The sequence below is a fragment of the Tachysurus fulvidraco genome, chromosome 1 (assembly GCF_022655615.1).
Source record: "Tachysurus fulvidraco isolate hzauxx_2018 chromosome 1, HZAU_PFXX_2.0, whole genome shotgun sequence".
NCBI lineage: Eukaryota > Metazoa > Chordata > Actinopteri > Siluriformes > Bagridae > Tachysurus > Tachysurus fulvidraco.
This window is the reverse complement of record NC_062518.1, coordinates 40,238,294-40,256,777: the sequence shown is the minus strand read 5'-3', so window position 1 is coordinate 40,256,777 and position 18,484 is coordinate 40,238,294. Positions and strand designations below refer to the sequence as shown.

The following is an 18,484-nucleotide window of genomic DNA, read 5'->3' as shown; positions in this document are numbered from 1 at the left end:
GTAGGTCCTTGAATATTCAGCCTCCGTATATTTTTCATGTAAATTTACATAAGATGAAATGCGACTCTGTAAATCAACATTATGTGTGTGTACTGTATTAATAGTGAATAGCGAGACTGAACCAACCAGAGATTGTCTTTGAGAACAGATAATATATAAAATAAGAAAAGAAAAAGAAAAAAATGTAGGCTTATTTTATGTTTGTTTCATTTATTTAATGTAAATAAATTGATCAAGTTAAATACTGTAATTATGTTTCTTTTAATAATCTCAAGTCTCACGTCTAAAATAAGATTATTTTAACATTATCTATAAGATTATCCTGAATTGTTCTTTATATATCAATGAATTGAAAGTGAATGCTAACTAAAATTTGTATCATGTTTCAAATACTACTATAATTACAATACAATTCAATTCAAATTTGTTTGTATAGCTCTTTTTACAATTGATATTGTCTCAAATCAGCTTTATAGAACAAAAGGTTACAAAGAACAAAAGGTTATTATAACGAACAATATAAAGATTAATAGTAGATATATTTAAATGTGTTTGTATTTATCATCAATGAGCAAGACTGAGGTGACTCACTGTGGTGAGGAAAAAGTCCCTTAGATGTCCCTTAGACCTTGAGAGGAACCAGACACAAAGGGGAACCTCATCCTCATATGGGTGACACTGGAGGGTGTGATTATAAATATACAGTCTGATAAATGTTGTATTGATGATTGTCTCAGGATCCTCACAGAGTCAGTCTCAGTGGAGGCCCAAAATCTTCATGGTACAGAAGACAATCGGAGCTGGTATAATTTCTGAATGAGGATGAGGTTCACTTCTGAGTCTGGTTCCTCTCAAGGTTTCTTCCTCATATCATCTCAGGGAGTTTTTCCTCACCACCGTCACCTCAGGCTTGATCATTAGGGATATAAGTTAGAGATAAATAGTCACTTAATTTCGAACTTTACAAATTTTATTCAGTTTCTATGCTTCTGTAAAGCTGCTTTGGGACAACATCAGTTGTTAAAAGTGATATACTAATAAACCCAACTGCTTTTCCATTCACTCTTGGCCTGAAGCTTTTAGCTGTCTAGCAAGAAGTCAGACCGGAGCATTAAATCTGAGTAACTGCATCCTTAGTAACTGCCTGGTCAGGGCTGCAGTGCTTTATACTACACTGCTATTTTTGTTAGTAACTCTCACGGGCAGATACAAATAACAACAACAACAACAACAAAAACAACAACACCAATTGTGTGTTCCAATTAATCAGTGCTAAGCAGTTACAGGTATTCAAATCAACAAAATGGCAAGAGTGCCCAAATTTATGCACCTGTCCAATTTCGTTTTTATGTACATTGCACATTTTCTGTTAATCCAATAAACCTCATTTCACTACAGAAATATTAGGTCCTTAGGTTATTTGAAAGATCAAAATGAAATTGCTAATCCAAACACCCAAATATTTATAAATGAAAATCATGGAAATTGTCAGGGGTTCCTAAACTTTTGCATACGATTGTAAATAATCCTTAATTTATTAAAATATTAAAATCACTCCTGTTTTGCCAAGTACATATCTAGTAATAAATGTAGTAGTTAGATTTTTTTAACTAAACATTGTCTGCTGATACCTGTACAGTGTGTGTACATGCTCATTTCTGCTTTGATAATGACAAGATCTCAGAGACGTATCCCAGACATTTTGGACAGGTTGCAGGCCTATTGACCTTTTTTTTAATCACTTGTTTCTAAAACATCATGGTAAGTCTGCTCAAAGTGTTAGTGATGGTACAAACAGCTCATAAGTGATGAACTTTAGTATATCTGGGTCAGCAGTGGAGACTAGGGTTACAAAGGACAGGACACAGATAGTAGAGAATGGAAAAAGCGCAAGAAGGAAGGAGGGAGGAAGAATGTAAAAAGAAAGTAAAGGTCGAAGCAGTCCTTGGCTTGATGCAGCTCTGTCGGAAGACGTCTTCCCCCTTCTCCTTCCCTTTCTTTGTTTACCCTTTTCTCTGCCTTTGTACATCATTGTTTTTTCCGGCACATGCACCTCTCTTTCTCTCTCTCTCAGACATCCCCTCCATCGAGCTGTTGATATTCTGAATCAGTTTTGTCATTTAAGCAAGCCAATCCTCTGAACTTTGTCTAGACACAAATACCCATGCAGCCAGGGAAGTACTTCTCTCTCACACACATTGATGCACTTTTGTAATGCATCACACACACACACACACACACACACACACACACAGAGAGAGAGAGAGAGAGAGAGAGAGAGAGAGAGAGAGAGAGAGAGAGAGAGAGAGAGAGAGAGAGAGAGAGAGGCCAAATTTTCATTCAGGATTTTTTTAAACCGTGTTAGTGAATGAAAGGCGTAAAAAGACTGAGGACATTTTGTTTTCTACTGACCACACAAGATAAATGTGTGTGTGTGTGTGTGTGTGTGTGTGTGTGTGTGTGTGTGTGTGTGTGTGTGTGTGTGTGTGTGTGTGTGTGTGTGTGTGTGAGTGTGTGTGAGTGTGTGTGTGTGTGTGTGTGTGTGTGTGTGTGTGTGTGTGTGTGTGTGTGTGTGTGTGTGTGTGTGTGTGTGTGTGTGTGTGTGTTTGGCAGATTTGGCAGAGCCTGTGTTTTGTCTTAGGGAGCACCTTACCCAAGATTCATGCAGTTCTAATTCAGTGGGTCTCCAAGACAACTCTGGTCTTATTGGTGTAATCAGTGCATTCTTTATCCTTAGGCTTACCGTCCAGCAATGTTGACTCTTTGTACACTCTTTTCAATCTACCACAACCACACACTCACTCTTTCCTGCAATGAAATCGCCCACTTCTAGAACCTTTGCTGCAACATCTTCACCTTGATTTACTGAGGGAAGCTTTCCTGTAGCTCTCAGACTGTGTGTTTACATCAGGTCTGCTTTTTATTGCTCTTTACTGCTCTTTATTGTCTTGATCATGCTTGGCTTTGCACTTATAAAGCACCTGCACATCAAGTGTATATATTTTACACACTCACACAGTGTAACACATCCTATTGTGTCTGACCCTTGCCTCGTTTTCTTTATCTGCATTCAGAGAAGCCTCTTGACTGTAATTTCAATGTTGACATTATTGGTTAAAATGGTGTTTATTAGCTGAACCTTTGGTCAGCTAATTAAGTCAAAGTCAAAGTAATTGCAGACTTTAAAAGCAGGACTTACGCAGAAGACACTGTAATCTGACAAAAGTGTTTTCAAGCCAAACTTTCCTTTTATAACAGACATGTGTAATAACTTTATTTGCTTTATCAATCAGGTAACACTTAAACATTTACAGCAGACGTTGTATTCTGTGTAGTTGTAATTGTGTGTTCAAGGGCAAGTGCATGACTAATAAAATATCCATACTGAGATATTCTCTATTTTCTTTGTATATCATTTATGATTTTATTTATTCTTTACTAACTGTATTCAAGGAGGATATGAAGAAAATATTAATTTATTGGCCTTTGTTGTTTTTAATCCAAACTTATCAGAAAAACAAAGAAAGAAAGAAAGAAAGAAAGAAAGAAAGAAAGAAAGAAAGAAAGAAAGAAAGAAAGAAAGAAAGAAAGAAATTGAATTGTAGTAGTAGTGTAGCAGTCAATTGTTTAAAATGCTTAGTGAGAATGAATGAATGAATGAATGAATGAATGAATGAATGAATGAATGAATGAATGAATGAATGAATGGATGAATGGATGGATGGATGAATTAATTATATTATGATATGATATGATTTAATATGATATGATATGATAATATAAAATAGCTATATTTCTGTCAGACATATAGAGATTTTTTTTTTTTCGTACAAAGAATAAAGGATATAAAATTACTTATGTTTTTTGATGGAAAATTCACCACAAGATGGCAGCAGAGACACAAATGTTGCTCTAGTGCATTTTCCTCATGTATAAAACCTTCGATAGTGTTCCTTATTTTCGTACAGATCCAATGAACACAATTATTCTCAGATTTTACTAAGTATTGCATAGTAGATTGTTTATTTGTGGACAAATGAAATGAGACAACAAGACAAAAATGACAATAATGTTGATGACATTATTTGAAAAAAAAAACAAAAAAACAAACAAATAGTATCTCAAATAGGAATGCAGTAAAAAAAAAAAAAGTAAAAAAAAAAACACTTTTAGTAAACTTTATTTAGTAAATCACAATCACCTGATATATACAGTGGCTATATAAAAATTACTGGTAACTACCTGCATGTGACAGCAATCACTTCACATGTCTGGTTGCTGGGCAATGGGGTAGGGAGGCAAGAAGGAAGCTCTTACTCAGGAAGAAAAACATGCAATTCAGTTCTATTCAATTCAAGTTTATTTGTACAGTGGTTTTTACAATTGACATTGTCTCAAAACAGCTTTACAGAACATAAACTTAAAACAAAAGTTTAATATAAAGAATAATATAGATTAATAGAGTACAAAATTAAAGATTAATAGTATGTATCCCCTATGATCAAGTCTGAGGTGAGGCAAGGAAAAAGTGGCAAGGAAAAACTCCCTTAGATGGTAAAGAAACCTCGAGAGGAACCAGACAATCCGAAAGACAATCGGAGCTGGTACAATTTCTGGATGCCTCGGGATGGGTAGAAAGAGAGAAGCAGTGGAGAGGGATTAACATAACTGCTGTTCATGATATTTGCAAGTGCACAACATTATAGGATGTATTATGTGTACGCCTGACTAAAGAGATGAGTTTTTAATCTACATTTAAACTGGGAAATTGTGTCTGAGCCCCAAACACTATCAGAAAGAATATTCCAAAGTTTGGGAGCTAAATATGAAAATGCTCTACCACCTTTAGTAGACTTAGATATTCTGGAAACTACCAGAAGTCCTGAGTTTTGTGATCTCAGAGAGCGTGAAGGATTGTAATGTGTTAGAAGACTAGTTAGATATATGGAAGATAAACCATTAAGAGCCTTGTAGGTAAGTAGCAGCAATTTGTAATCAATTCTAAACTTAACAGGTAGCCAGTGTAGAGATGATAAAATTGGGGTTATATGGTCAGACTTTCTTGTCCTAGTGAGAACTCTGGCAGCTGCATTTTGGACTAACTGAAGCTTATTTATTAAAGATGCAGGACAACCACCTAGTAATGCATTACAATAGTCCAGTCTAGAGGTCATGAATGCATGAACTAGCTTCTCAGCATCAGATACAGACAGGATGTTTCTCAGCTTGGCAATATTTCTAAGATGGAAGAAGGCTATTTTTGTAGTATGGGCGATATGATTTTCAAAAGACAAGTTGCTGTCTAATATAACACCGAGGTCTTTCACTGTCGAGCTACTAGTAACAGTACATCCCTCTAAATGGAAGTTGAATTGTGAGAGTTTCTGTGTACTGGTGTTTGGTCCAATAAGTAGTATTTCTGTCTTATCAGAGTTTAACAACAGAAAATTACAGGTCATCAAATCTTTTATCTCTCTAAGGCACTGAGATAATTTGGACAATTCAGCAATTTCATCTGGTTTTGATGAGATATATAACTGTGTATCGTCGGCCTAACAGTGGAAACTAATCCCATGTCTTCTAATGATGTTCCCTAATGGAAGCATGTATATCGAGAAAAGCAGGGGACCTAGGACTGATCCTTGAGGGACCCCATAATTAACTGGCAATAAACTGGAGGATTCACCATTTAATTCTACAAAGTGGTAACAATCAGACAGGTAGGAGCTAAATCAACCTAAAGCCTGTCCATGAATACCTGTGTAATTTTGTAAGCGATCTAGGAGTATGTTGTGATCTATAGTGTCGAATGCAGCACTAAGGTCAAGTAGAACTAACAGGGACATACAGTCTTGGTCTGAAGCTCGGAACAAGTCATTTGTAACTTTCATAAGTGCTGTTTCTGTGCTGTGGTGGGGCCTGAAACCTGACTGAAACTCTTAAAGGATGTTGTTCTCCTGTAAGAAGGAGCTCAGTTGAACAGACACAACCTTTTCTAGTATTTTAGACATAAATGGAAGATATGAAATAGGTCTATAATTTGATAGTTCATTGGGATCTAAATTCGGTTTATTAATGAGTGGCCCAATAACTGCCAATTCGAAAGATTTAGGGACATAACCTAAAGATAGTGAGGAGTTGTATAATATATTATATATTATATAATATTAAGAAGAGGCTCAATAGCTTTATGTAGCACTTCTTTTAGTAATTTAGTTGAAATTGGTTTCTAGTGAACAAGTTGATTTAGCTGTAGTAATACGTTTATTTAGCACTTCCTGTCCTGTACATGTAAAGCAATGTAGTTGTGTAGCTGTATCCAAACCTAGAAAATGCTAATCTCTCAGCTGGAAAGTAACAAGTTTGTAAAATTGTGAAATACCTGCACATTATTATTTGCATCTCATTGATTTTTATAGAGAAAACAAAAAAGTCAGCTGTCCTGAAGACTTTCACTTATTTGTAAAATGCCAGCTTACAGTTTTACCTTTGTTACACATTACTGATACTGGAGACCCCTTCCATAAATGTTAAATACACACCTGCTTATAGACAATTTGTTGTTATACGTTTTATTTTTATTATATAAGACATTTGAATCCATTTATTATTTATATGTACATATTATGACTTATGCGGATCACTGTAAGCTGCTGTAAATGAGCTTTTACTGTAGAAATGATAACATACATGACAAACATATGTATTAATATAAACCCGCACATCTAGGTATCACACATTCACCACTCTTACTCGCCGGTTCTCTCTTTTAGTTTCCTCTCTGTTGTGTCACATCTGGTCACACACAATATGAAACAGTTTGTCTCTTCAAATGTACTTTATTTAGTTTACTTGCCCATGACACTCTGATTGCAAACAGTAAAGGTCTTCACTGGGAAAGAAAACACTGTGTTCCCGTGTGTGTGTGTGTGTGTGTGTGTGTGTGTGTGTGTGTGTGTGTGTGTGTGTGTGTGTGTGTGTGTGTGTGTGTGTGTGTGTGTGTGTGTGTGTGTGTGTGTGTGTGTGTGTGTGTGTGTGTGTGTGTGTGTGTGTGTGTGTGTGTGTTAGCTTCAGCAATAAACAAAATTATGACAGTTGATTGAATATCATATCATGTAGGTTTTTCTCAATGTTTATATTTAGGGCAAAAATGGGTGAAAAAGTTTTGCATATTCGTAAAGTGTCAACTATTATAATAGCAATACCATGAGTACATTACAACATTCTACTCATTATAGAATTGCTTATGATTATTATTGTTTTTGTTTGTTTTTTTTAGAACTGGTCTGAGTCAATGCCCTCTTTATGACATACAATGACTTGCAAAAACCGCAGGTTGCATAACAAAAGAGGGTGAATAATTAACCATTGACTCTAATGGGTGAAAGGGGATGGGAGGGGGTCGAGTGTATTCTAGAAGATTCTCTGAGATCAACCTGCCAATTTTAAACAGACAGGGTTTCATTCTCCTGCTTTCTTATTATGTCCTTTTACTGGTTCTTGTTTGGATTTGTTTTTTATTTTAACAAAGCTCTCAAATGCTTTAATAAGGCAAAACACCATTTCATTATTGCTGATTCAAATGACAAATTATTTTTAACTAAAAAAAAAACCACATGTTCAAGAAATCATGGGTTACTTTCTGGAAACCCTAAAGTGGTACATGGCTATACTTTTAAAACTAAAAATTGCAAAGCTCTGGTTAGAAACATTACATACTCTAAATTTAATTTTATAGAAGTCTGATTGCGTGATTGCATTTTTGTGAGTAAATTATAGAAATGGAAGTCTGGCCTCCTGAGTGACACAAAATTATCATCAGAAGTCAGCCAATGGCAAGCCAACAGTAGCTGGATTAAGAGACTGTACTCTTTTGGTGGGATGGTATAGCATGGCATAGCATGGCACACTTTCTCTCTCTCTTCCTTGTCAATCACAGCAATGCTATCCAATCATAAGGAATGTGGAATTTGTCATTATTATATTGAGTGTCTTACACTGTCCAGTGGTGTAAGTCTTTCTTACATGATCAGAAATGGCAATTTCCAGAAATCTATAAACATATATAATATGCCATTGTGCTTTGGCTGCTCCTTGTGTTAAGGTTAATGAGACTGACTCATTCGAGCCCAGGAATCAAACCCAGGCCGCGGTGGTATGAGCGCCGGATATTAGATTAGATTAGATTAGATTAGATTAGATTAGATTAGATTCAACTTTATTTGCATTGTACAAGGTACATGTACAGAGCCAATGAAATGCAGTTTATCATCTTACCAGTGTGCATAGATGGCTTGTTTACAAGTGGCAGTGTAATAAATAAGAGTATGAGGTTATACAGAAGGTTTAGTAATATGTACATATAACTGAATAAGGGTAAATATAGTGTGGTTTTTATATAAGTATGATACAGTATGAAGTGGTATGACAGATATAGCTGTTCAAAAGGAATGTCATTATGAATATATACATCTGTATATATATATATATATATATATATATATATATATATATATATATATACACACACACACACACACAATATAGACAGAATAAATATGGATGGACATATGGAAGTGTTTGGGTGGTGCAAGGATGTATGATTTTAAAGTGGTGCAAAATAGTGCAAAACACAGAAGAAAAGTGACAGTACAATGGTGATTGTTAACACCATATCAGCTGTTCAGTGCAGAAACAGCCAGTCTGTTCTGGCTCTGAGACAACAGTAGCGTCTGCCCGATAGGAGAAGTGTAAACAGTCCGTGGTTGGGACGAGAGGGATCTTTGATTATGTCGTCTCGTTGTTACCTTCTATCAGGCCTACCACTGTGGTGTCGTCTGCAATCTTTATAATGCTGTTTGAGGTATGGACAGGTATGCAGTCATGGGTGAAAAGGGAGTATAGTAGTGGAGACAATACACATCCCTGAGGGACCCCAGTGCTGATGGTGAGACTGGAGGAGGTGACAATGTTCAGACAAACAGAGTGTGATCTGTTCGTAAGGAAGTCCAGAGTCCAAATGCAGAGTTGTGTGCTAATGCCAAGTTGTTCCAGCTTCAGCTTGGAAGGGCTAACTGTATTAAAAGCTGAGCTGAAATCAACAAACAGCATCCTGGCATACAGAATGAAGTACATTACAGTGGAATTGTCATCCTCAGTTGATCTATTACATCTATAAGATAAATGTAGAAAATATATGAGAAATTGTCAACATTTTAAATAAGTACAGTACAACACACAAGACAACCTTATAGTAGATAAGGTGTGCTTAAATAATATATATTAATGTATGCATTAGTTTATCCTATTAGTGGGCTGCACACAACACTGCAAGCATATAAATCTGCAGGTATCTTCATTACCTCTCTGCTCTGAATTGTTGTTGTCTCTTTCTGATTAAATACAGCCAAAGCATATCAGTCTATCAGCATGCTTTATCTCTTTATCTTCACCCCAAACACTTACACGTGTGCGAACAGATTCACATGCAGACTGATACACTCCCAGATCTGTGTTTAATAATAAACAGAGATACACAGATCATTTACACTGTTGTCGCACCTTTGCTTACTAATTCAAAAACCTACAGTACATTAAGCTTCATGATTTAGTTAACTAAAAGGACTATATATGACCACACAGAACAATATAATCAAAAGACAAGAATTTTGGGGTCTGAAAAATTTCTTGTCTTTATTCCATTGAGCATGTTTTCTATGTGAAATCTGTGTGTAATCTGTTAAACAAATGTAATGAAACACTGGGACACTTTCAGTTCCCTGCCAATGCACTTTTTTATTGATATTTGATCTGTATCCTTTATCACTGTTGATCTGGTGTCAACCAAGTTGTTTCACTTCCTTCAAGCTAAACTACGGGAGATAAAATATCTTCTGATCCACACGTGAGACTTGATCTGACTAGAAATTGTGATTCTGTTACTCTCTGTTGCTGCTGCCTGATGTCAAAAAAAGGTACAATCTGTTTATATACAGTAATTGTTTTGACAAAGGTATTCAATTCCCTCTGTATTGTGAGTACCTCAGGGGGCACTGAGCTTGTTGTCACAGGGGCGTTGGCCAACACCAACCCATTTTCATAACCACTAATGTGAAACGGGGACCAAGGAGCTGTAAGATGGAAATGCTTTCATCCCAGCCCCTGATGAATTGACCATCTGTTTGCCAATAGAAAATTGTAGGATTATATAAATATGAAACACTAAATAACTTGCATATGGCTTACAACTCCACTTACAATATAAAAGGTGTTGCTATTAATTAATGTGATAAAAATTTTTGTCAAGGACAAAAAAAAATTGGATATTTCGTATCAGCTTACTAGTAAAATGAACATCAACTTATCAACTTTGCTTCAGTCCTGATCTGTCACACAGATAATAAAACAAATTGTAGGATGATTCTTCAGTGAGTGATCACATGCGGGTATAAGGGAGTGGGAAATCTGCAGCACCCTCCACCAAAGCTCTAAAATCAGTGTCTCAGGTTATCTATTTACAGTTTTCCACTGGATTTGCTTACACATTTATTTCAATGTTTGTGCTTACTCACAGCAAGGATCATGTACAGTAAGGTCTATTAGTACATTTTATGTACTGTGGAAAAGCCCATGTTCTCAAATTTAAATCCTTGCTGCTTGAGAGCAGCTTAGCCTTAATGCTCATGACTGAGCATGTGATCTTATCAAATGGTTTTACTTTTCCCTGAGCTAAATAAAGCCCTACTCTGTATGAGGTTTGGTTAATGCCTGAATAAATTGAGCACATGGTCCTGTGTGAAATGTTAATGTGTGAGATTCAGTGCCAGTAATGTTGCAATGTACTGTACATGTACAGACAGAGGACTTACAGTTGAGATAATAAGTTTACATTCCCCTAGCTGAATATACAAAATGATCATTTTAAAGAAATAAGAGAAATCTTATACATTGCAATTTGTTTTTTATTTAGTTCTGCCTTGATTAAGATATTCAGATGTATATTGTCCACAAGACAATCTGACACCTGAATAACACAAATGATACGGTTTGAAAGTTTATTTTTCATTCTGAAATTAAATGAATGTAAAATGATTAAGCTAATTTCTAGGCATTTCTAGACAAAGATCTTTTTAGTGCAAATTTTTATATTCATAAAGCATTCACTGTTCAGTGGTGAAACATTCCGGCTGTATGTGTGTGTGTGTGTGTGTGTGTGTGTGTGTGTGTGTGTGTGTGTGTGTGTGTGTGTGAGAGAGAGAGAGAGAGAGAGAGAGAGAGAGAGAGAGAGAGAGAGAGAGAGAGAGAGAGAGAGAGAGAGAGAGAGAGAGAGAGAGAGAGAGAGAGAGAGATTGTGATACAGTTGTACCTTTAACATTCTGGGAAGATTTTTATTGATTTGTATTGAACCTCAAACTGTAAAAAAAAAAAAAAACACCCAGAGACATCATAGCTGCTAGAGTCACGCCATTGGTCAGGCTGTAGGCGTGTTGGCCGTCTGTAACGTGCTGGCCTGTTCTCCATGATTCTGGCCTTGAACAATAAAAAACATTCCATAACAAATACAATAAAAACAGCCCACAAATCACATGCTGACAAACAAAGCCCACAGTGAGGAGTTTCAATACAAATGTTCCTGAAAATATTACATTCAGCCCAGCAGGCCATGTATACTAATGATAACCGCTGAATGTGTAAATATGTGAAGTGTTTAGCAGTCAGGACAGCATGCAATACTAGGTTTAGTAATTCCCACTAAAAGCCTGTAAAAGTACAAAAAAAAAAAAAAATAAATAAAAAAAAAATTACGTACCATTCCTGTAATTAATGACTAGAGGAAGTACGGTATGATTAGTAATTTAAGTGTAGCACAACAATGTGTTGTACAAAGTGTGTATAAACATTGCATGTCATTACTGATAACATGGCTATAACTGATAGCATGGTTATCAGCAGTGTTACTGATATATCATGTCAGTGATAGCTGTTAACCAAACAAGTCATTCACATAGCAAACATCACACAACAAAACACAGTTCAGTTAGCATGGATAGAGACAGGAAGTCTTCTTTTACAATATGGGTTTAGATTGACAGAATATTATGGGATAGAGATTATATGACCACACTGTTATCCAAGAGGAGTTCGGTTCCTCACAAGATTTCTTCCTCATATTATACCAGGGATTTTTTTCCCCTGTAAAACTGCTTTCAGCACAATGTGTTGTTAAAATGTACAATAGTTACACATAAAATTAAATTGAACTGATCAGATCAGGTCTGTAATATGTGCAGGAGATGTCTAAGAGGTGAATGAAAAGTGTTTGTGTCACCCAAGAGCATCACTCGAAACTGTAACTTATTTGTAGAATTTGTGTGATTTATTATCATTTATTTAATGTTTTCAGCTAATATGGCTATGCAGATGTACACTATAGCACATCCTAATGTTTTCTTATACTTTAATTAAGTTTGCCCTGTGTGCTTTTCTCATCTATCTGTCAGCAATTGCAACCCACTCACAAGTCACATGGTTCTACTTTTGGTCCTGGTGTGACTTCCACATGCCATAAATCCCATTCAGAGTCCTACAGTCAAATCACTCAAGTTAAATATTTCTTTTCTGCTTTGACATACCAAATGTAGAGTAGAAGGAGGGTGGGGATAACAAAACATTGCTTTGTAACCAAAGCAATGAAATTTACTGAAATAATTCTGCTGGTAAAATTTAAAGTATAAGTTAAGAACAATTTTATGAACTCTTACATCGACTCTATATATATAAACGTCTGCCTCAAATTAAAGATTGATTGTAGTTACCAATTGGTAAATTAAGGATTCTCTCACATTGTACCAGGAAACGTATAAAACCCTAAGATAAATAACAACAGATTTACTCTTAGGCAGTGTAGCAAGCTGACACTGGATCAGAGTCGGGTCAACACAAATTTACCCAACATTGGGTCACCGCAGCCAACAGACTTTGGCATAAATCTGTATATTTGTCAGCGCTAATAAACTTTGAGCCAACATCAGCCAACATCCCTTCAGTGGTACCTGGCATGATAACAACTCAGAACTAGCCAAATGCCAATAAATACAAAGACTTATTACAAAAAATTACTCACATTAGGTTATATTTTAACTTGATTTATTTATCTGTCTTATGCTAAAACATTACCTAATGTCTTTATAAATTGAAGGAAAAGAAGTACACACAAAACAAAAACAATGTGTGTAATTATCTCTTCTGGCTTTTAATGAGAAGATATTTTGATGACTACATTTAGATATAAATGTTTTTGTGCTTGTAGGGTTTATGACTTGTGATAACCAGTTAACCATTTGTGATATCAGTGTAGTGACAATTATTTAAGTACATTGCAGACGTCAGAAGGTGTGTCAGTCGCGTGTGAATGTCGTCATGATGTGGGCGGGGCGTCTGTGCTGCGTCTCTATAAATATACAGGCAGCCTCCGTCCTGATCAGGATTTTAAACGCTTTAATTTATTTGTTTTTAATATTTGAACGTTTTATCTCGAGTTTGATTGTATCTTTTATATATACGGTTGTTTTGTTTGTAGTAACTGTTGAAGTAATCGCCCTGTTGTAGTTTAGTGACCGCTTTAGAAGAACATCATTACATTATGTTCCCGGAGAGTCACACAGGGTAAGAAAGCGGTCGCGCGCGTGCGCGCGTGCCCTTCACTCATCCTCACCACTTATTTTTAGCCAAATATTACAGTGAGATAATGAGATTATGTGAGACAGTAAGATGTTAAAAAGGATAATAAAATAATTTTTGAGCTGGAGTGAATCCTGTAGAATACAAAATGATTAATGCGTTAGGTTAATGACTAAAATAAATAAATAAATAAATAAATAAATAAATAAATAAATAACAGTAGCTGCTATGATAGATCTCTGTCTCTGTCTCTTTCTCTCTGTCTCTTTCTCTCTGTCTCTCTCTCTCTCTCTCTCTGGCTGTCTGTCTGTCTCTCTCTGTCTGTCTGTCTCTCTCTCTCTCTCTCTCTCTCTCTCTCTCTCTCTCTCTCTCTCTCTGTGTGTCTCTCTCTCTCTCTCTCTCTCTGTGTGTCTCTCTCTCTCTCTCTCTCTCTCTCTCTCTCTGTGTCTGTCTGTCTCTGTCTCTCACACACAGCTCAGTCACATTGAACATGACCTCATGTTACTTTTTACAACATTTACACACAAACTCTCTGTAGTAGCTGCAAAGAGAACTTTAAAATGCACAACACAATATAGTCCAATTACATGTGTGTGGGTGTTAATTCATCCGTTTAAAAAGGCTACTGTACAGAATCATTTCTATTAAAGCCACCACAGAGGAGTTATTTTAGTCACTTAGCAAGGAGAGTTCCTCACCCAAAATAACTGAGAAAGTCTAGATCCGGTTTCAGAATGACTGCATGGCTCTGATCATTTTTTTGGTCTGGGTAGGTAAAGTTCACATCAGTTTTGTCTGAGATGCAGCGTTTCGTTTCGAGTAATAATAAGTTTATTTTAATTTGTCTGTCACAGCTTCGAAGATTTTCTGTGCAGGTGTGTGTTGTGTGTGTGTGTGTGTGTGTGTGTGTGTGTGTGTGTGTGTGTGTGTGTAGGCAGCCAGCCAAGTTTCTCTATGACCTTTCTGCTTCCTGGGGTACATGACTGAGTAGTGACTTGTGTGTTTGGGAGGTAAAAAATGGTGGTTCATATTGATCACACAATAAGTCACATTTTAACTGTGTACGTATGTTTGTGTGATCAGGTACAGCTATGAGGATTGCAGGGCTACAGCTGACTGGCTGTTGGCTCAGACTGCAGTGCGCCCTTTGGTGGGCATCGTTTGCGGCTCTGGTCTGGGTGGATTGGCAGACATGCTGAAAGATCAGGTGATCTTCAACTACAGAGATATTCCCAACTTCCCTCAGAGTACAGGTTAGTGTGTGCGTGTGCGTCTGCGTCTGCGTCTGCGTGTGTGTGTGTGATTTAGCCTTCTAATAAGCTGCACCATATACAGAACACATTCTTTTAACACACTGTATGTTTCGTGTGAGTGATCTACCATTTAATCACACTTTAATCATGAATACGTTATTCTGTGCTGATGCTCATTTTTATATTCTGTTTTAACCAGTGCATGGACACGCCGGACGGCTTGTGTTTGGGACTCTGAAAGGAAGGCCATGTGTCTGCATGCAAGGCCGCTTCCATCTCTATGAGGGATACCCCATCCAAAAGGTACAAACATCCCATAATATTAAAGCATGATGATTTTTTGGTTTTTATGTGTTTTACAGGTCAGTTAATGTTTTCTCAGGCTATATGGCTACACTGTATAAGAATTATATGTAGAACATCATTTGAATTGATCATTGTAATTTTATTTAATTTGCATTTTTGTATTTGCCCACAGTACTAGATATAGGTTATAGAAAATGGCACAATTTACTGTCATTGAAAAAAAAAATTGATTAACGTATAAAGACAAACATACTGATCTCCAAATGTTGTTTCCCTAAATTATTTAATCATAAGTGATAAAGTTAATGGTAATGTTTTTTAAAATGCATTTATATTCATATTTCTGGACCATTACATGGGCACAATAGAAAATAATTCTGTTTAAGAAATCAGATGTAATGTATGTGGTAGCCTAGTGGTTAAGGTGTCGGGCTACTGATTGAAAGATTTGTAAGTTCGAATCCCAGGTCCACCAAGTTCCCACTGCTGGTCCACTGAGCAAGGCCCTTAACCCTCAATTGCTCAGTTGTATAAATAAAAAAAAAGTAAATCACTCTGGATAAAGGTGTCTATGTAATATATTCTGTCAGACAAACAGATTATGGAAAGCATGACAACTTTTAAATCAAAGGCGAAATGAATGTGCTTTAATAGAGGAGCTTTTGAGTATAATTCAGTAGGACTTGGCCTGCCCACTCATTAGTGTTTACTCTCCAAAGTCTTTTTGTCTCTGTCCTAGATCACTCTGCCTATGCGGATATTTAAAATGCTCGGTGTAGAGACCGTGATATTGACCAATGCTGCAGGAGGCCTCAATGAGGACTTCAAGGTGGGAGACATCATGATCATCAAAGACCATCTAAACATGCCCGGATTCGCTGGCAACAATCCGCTGATAGGACCTAATGATGAAAGGTGTGTGTGTCTGTGTGTGTGTCTGTGTGTGTGTGTGTGTGTCTGTGTGTGTCTTACATTATGTTATTATTAAATTCTGAACATTTAGAAGCAGAAGAGAATCTATTAGTAATAACTAAACTGTTCTCCAGGTTTGGCGTGCGTTTTCCCTGCATGTCTGACGCATATGACCGCGAACTGCAGCAGCTGGCAATGGATGTGGGTGTTGAGTTGGGTTACGCTGATTTCCTCAGAGAGGGGGTGTACTGTGTGCTCGGGGGTCCTTCATTCGAGACCATCGCCGAGTGTCGCATGCTGCACAAACTCGGAGCTGATGCTGTTGGTGAGTATCCTGATGAAGCTTTTATCATTTCATGTCGTGTTGAATCAGGCACAATGCATCGAGTTCTAATCCTACAAAACCACTCAACCTTTGTGTTATGTGACCAATTTTATCTCAAGTCATTTGAAAAGAGCATAGAAGCACTTATTTTTAAATCTTCATGAAATCCAAATCCCAGGAATATGCTAATTAGAAAGATCTAGGTTTCCCCTGTGTCTCTATTTGCATATTGGAACATGATTGGCTCTTCTATTTACTGACGTAATAAGATATGGGGGTCATATTTGTTTGGTAATAACTTTTTTCAGCTTGACATTTCATGATCAAATCTTGCAAGTCATATTTATATTTAGACTAGTCTGTAGACTCACATTAACTACGCTAGAATAATCTGATCACAGATTTTAAAGACTTATTGCTTTATTTATCCAGATGTTCTTAAACGTTACGCTATTGAAATCCTACAGGTAGATGACTGGTGACCACTCTGTTGTATATAAACATTTTTTTTTTCTCAGGAATGAGCACGGTTCACGAAGTGATCGTGGCGCGTCACTCTGGAATGCGTGTCTTCGCTCTGTCTCTGATCACCAATAAAGTTGTGATGGACTATGACAGCGAGGAGAAGGCCAACCATGAGGAAGTTCTCGAGACAGGCAAACGAAGGGCAGAGCAGCTGGAGAGGCTGGTGTCCACCATGGTCACTCGCATTGGGCACAATAACTATTCCTAAACAAAACTTGAAACCGAGATATCTGATCACTGAAAAGCAACAATGAACTTGAACACAAGGTCAGGTTTAGTACTGTGAAACATTCAGCTTGTCAAAACCGAGCAATCCCACTTGTGTTTAGTGCTGTGCTGATGTTTGTGTATTTCAAGGTGCAATGTTCAGAAGAATTAAGATCACAATGGTGCATGGATATCATTTCATATTTATTGTATTCATGAGAATCTCTGCTCAAGTACATTCCTTTAGAGTAGACAACAAACTGTAGATGTATAGAAATATTTCTTAAAACATTAACGGTTGTGTATAGTAAACTGTTAATTGCTTTTCTGAAAGCTTTTTGCTGTACAGTAGATGTATAGATGCTAATTCTGTGTCCCTTTTTTCTAACATTTTATTAAAGTTATATATTTATTACTTTATCCTTCAGTTGTGTTTGTGTTTTGTATTACACAAAGCTGGCGGGAAACAATACTAGGTACAGTATGTGGTTTATGTAAACTATCCATCTGGATAAGTCATTCAATTATTCAATTGGTTGAGCAGGTAGGACAAAATGTCCAATAAAGATGGTTGTGCTGTCTAGTGAGACACCTTGTAAGAAGGTGCATTTCTTTGAAGTCTCACAGAACTATTTTTTTTTATTTTATTTCTGTTGCATTTAGTATCCATGAAAATGTCTTTTCCCCTGGACAAACATTTACAAAGTAAACAAAAAAGTATATGCTTTTAACTTCAACATATTGAAGTTATATGTGTATACAGTGTATTTGTTAAATACTTAATGTAACACTTATGCTATTATTTTTATATATATTTTATATGAACAAATACAGAAACCAAACTACATACTAACCAACCACCAGCCAGACCAAATATGTAAATAGTATGTAAATCCTGCTTTCATTTAAAATATTGGAGGAAGGGCCCTCAGATTTTTTTTGCATTATTTTTTAAGAGGACTTAAAACATTTTATTTTCAAGATACAAGACAAAAAGCATGAGGTGTTTAATCTTGTTGTCCTTTGGCTGTTCTCTGGTCAGGGTCACCACAGCATATCTGATTTTGGCACAGGTTTTATGCTGAATGCCCTTCCCATTTTATCTGAGTTAACCGCTCAGAGGCTGGGTTTCAGTTTCACTGTTACAAAACCGATACGTTCACAAATTTGCTCAAAGATAAAATATCCATCATGATCACATATCACACTTATTTTTGCAAAGGTCAAGTTTTTCTTATTTCCATGAAACACATATGCTGCTGTCTTGAATCTTTAT

The 18,484-nt window shown here is 36.4% G+C and overlaps 1 protein-coding gene across 1 annotated transcript; it reads left to right on the top strand.

The window, feature by feature from the left end:
- The first annotated feature begins 13,478 nt into the window (after positions 1 to 13,478).
- pnp5a (purine nucleoside phosphorylase 5a) lies at positions 13,479 to 17,628 on the top strand. The gene is made up of 6 exons (XM_027178228.2): positions 13,479 to 13,665; positions 14,764 to 14,933; positions 15,133 to 15,236; positions 15,979 to 16,154; positions 16,286 to 16,476; positions 16,995 to 17,628. The coding sequence occupies exons 1-6, from the start codon at positions 13,643 to 13,645 to the stop codon at positions 17,207 to 17,209; spliced, it is 879 nt and encodes a 292-aa protein (XP_027034029.1). The 5' UTR covers positions 13,479 to 13,642; the 3' UTR covers positions 17,210 to 17,628.
- Positions 17,629 to 18,484: the final 856 nt, after the last annotated feature.

Excerpts from the sequence above, each read along its gene's own strand:
- pnp5a (XM_027178228.2), top strand. The coding sequence starts at position 13,643 with ATGTTCCCGGAGAGTCACACAGG. Across the intron at positions 14,934-15,132 it reads CAACTTCCCTCAGAGTACAG|TGCATGGACACGCCGGACGG; the intron begins GTTAGTGTGTGC and ends TGTTTTAACCAG. Across the intron at positions 15,237-15,978 it reads AGGGATACCCCATCCAAAAG|ATCACTCTGCCTATGCGGAT; the intron begins GTACAAACATCC and ends TCTCTGTCCTAG.